This window comes from Myotis brandtii, unplaced genomic scaffold (genome assembly GCF_000412655.1).
Source record: "Myotis brandtii unplaced genomic scaffold, ASM41265v1 scaffold2049, whole genome shotgun sequence".
NCBI lineage: Eukaryota > Metazoa > Chordata > Mammalia > Chiroptera > Vespertilionidae > Myotis > Myotis brandtii.
This window is the reverse complement of record NW_005357632.1, coordinates 48,308-49,750: the sequence shown is the minus strand read 5'-3', so window position 1 is coordinate 49,750 and position 1,443 is coordinate 48,308. Positions and strand designations below refer to the sequence as shown.

The 1,443-nt window shown below is 53.3% G+C and overlaps 1 protein-coding gene across 1 annotated transcript in view; it reads left to right on the top strand.

The window, feature by feature from the left end:
* CSF2RA (colony stimulating factor 2 receptor, alpha, low-affinity (granulocyte-macrophage)) overlaps window positions 1–1,443 on the top strand; it is a 13,772-nt gene that overhangs the window by 1,090 nt on the left and 11,239 nt on the right. Inside the window, exon 2 of the mRNA XM_014538907.1 lies at window positions 404–579. Coding sequence (XP_014394393.1) covers window positions 404–579 — 176 coding nt within the window. The remainder of the gene's footprint in view (window positions 1–403; window positions 580–1,443) is intronic.

Here is a 1,443-nt window from a genome sequence, read left to right as displayed (position 1 = left end):
GGTCAGTGCACGTCATAGCGACTGATCGACCAGTCGACTGTCTGCCCCCTGGTGGTCAGTGCACGTCATAGCAACTGGTCGATCTGTTGAGTGTCTGCCCCCTGGTGGTCAGTGCCTGTCATTGCGACTTTTTGAACAGCCGGACACTTAGCATATTAGGCTTTTATATATATAGATGATGTATAACAGGATATTGTAAAAATTAAGTGACGAAATCTTTATGATAACGTGTCTTATCTACCGTTCTATGGGCTGGGCCGCAAAAGTATTCGTTGTGGGCCGCACGCGGCCCGCGGGCTGCGAGTTTGACACGCTTGACGTACGGGAAGCGTTGAGCTCACAGAAACAACCGTGAGAAATGCCAAGGTCCTCATTGTTGCCCCAACACCTCGGCCTCTTGCAGGTCAGGGAGCTCGAAAGAGTGTCCCTATTACCTGAGAGACGCAAGGGCCACCCACGTGGGATGTCACCTCCAAGGGGCCACGGAATTCCTTTCAGAGATTTACATCCTCGTCAACGGCACCAGTCCCAGCGCTGGCATCCAGTTCTTCGACGAGACGTTGACATTAAAGACAATAGGTAAGGCCCTGGCCGGTGGGGCTCAGTGGATAGAGCGTCGGCCTGCGGACTGAAGGGTCCCGGGTTCGATTCGCGGTCAAGGGCACAGGCCCTGGTTGTGGGCTCGGTCCCCAGTCAGGGGAGTGCAGGAGGCGGCCGATCCGTGATTCTCTCTCCTCATGGATGTTTCTCTCTCCCTTCCTCTCTTTGAAATCAATTCTATATAATAAAAGGCTAATATGTAAATTGTCCCCTTGACCAGGAGTTCAACCGGGAGTTCGACCAGGGGGTGGGGCGGCCAGCTATCCTCCCTCATCCCTTCCGCCCTGCTGGCCCATCCCCATCGGCCCCAGCTGTGGCAGGCCAGCCTCACCCCCATTCTGTGCACAAATTTGTGCACCGGGCCTCTAGTGAAAATATATTTAAAAAAATAAATAAAATATCCATTCACAAAACCCCTTTGCAGCGAATGAATTTGTAAAATAAAAGACATTAGTTAAGAACCAGGATCTGTGTTTGAACCACTGCTTGTATATATACTAGAGGCCCAGTGCACGAAATTCGTGCACTGGTAGGGTTCCTAGCAGCTGCCGGCTGCTGGCTGTGGATGCCCTCCCTTCCCCCGGCTGGCCCTGGCCCCTGGTCGAACTCCCGGGAGACCTCCCAGTTGAGGGGACAATTTGCATACTACGCTTTTATTATAGAGGATATCAAAGCCCAATTTGCCTTGAAATCTGCAGAAGGTTCCTGGGGGGCTTAGAACGATGAAAATGTATCATCTCATCGTCCTGGAGACCAGGCGTCTGAGATCCAGGGGTCCCAGGGCCCTGCTCCCTCCTGTCGATCCTGGAGACCGGGTGTCCCAGGGCCACGCTCCCTCCTGTC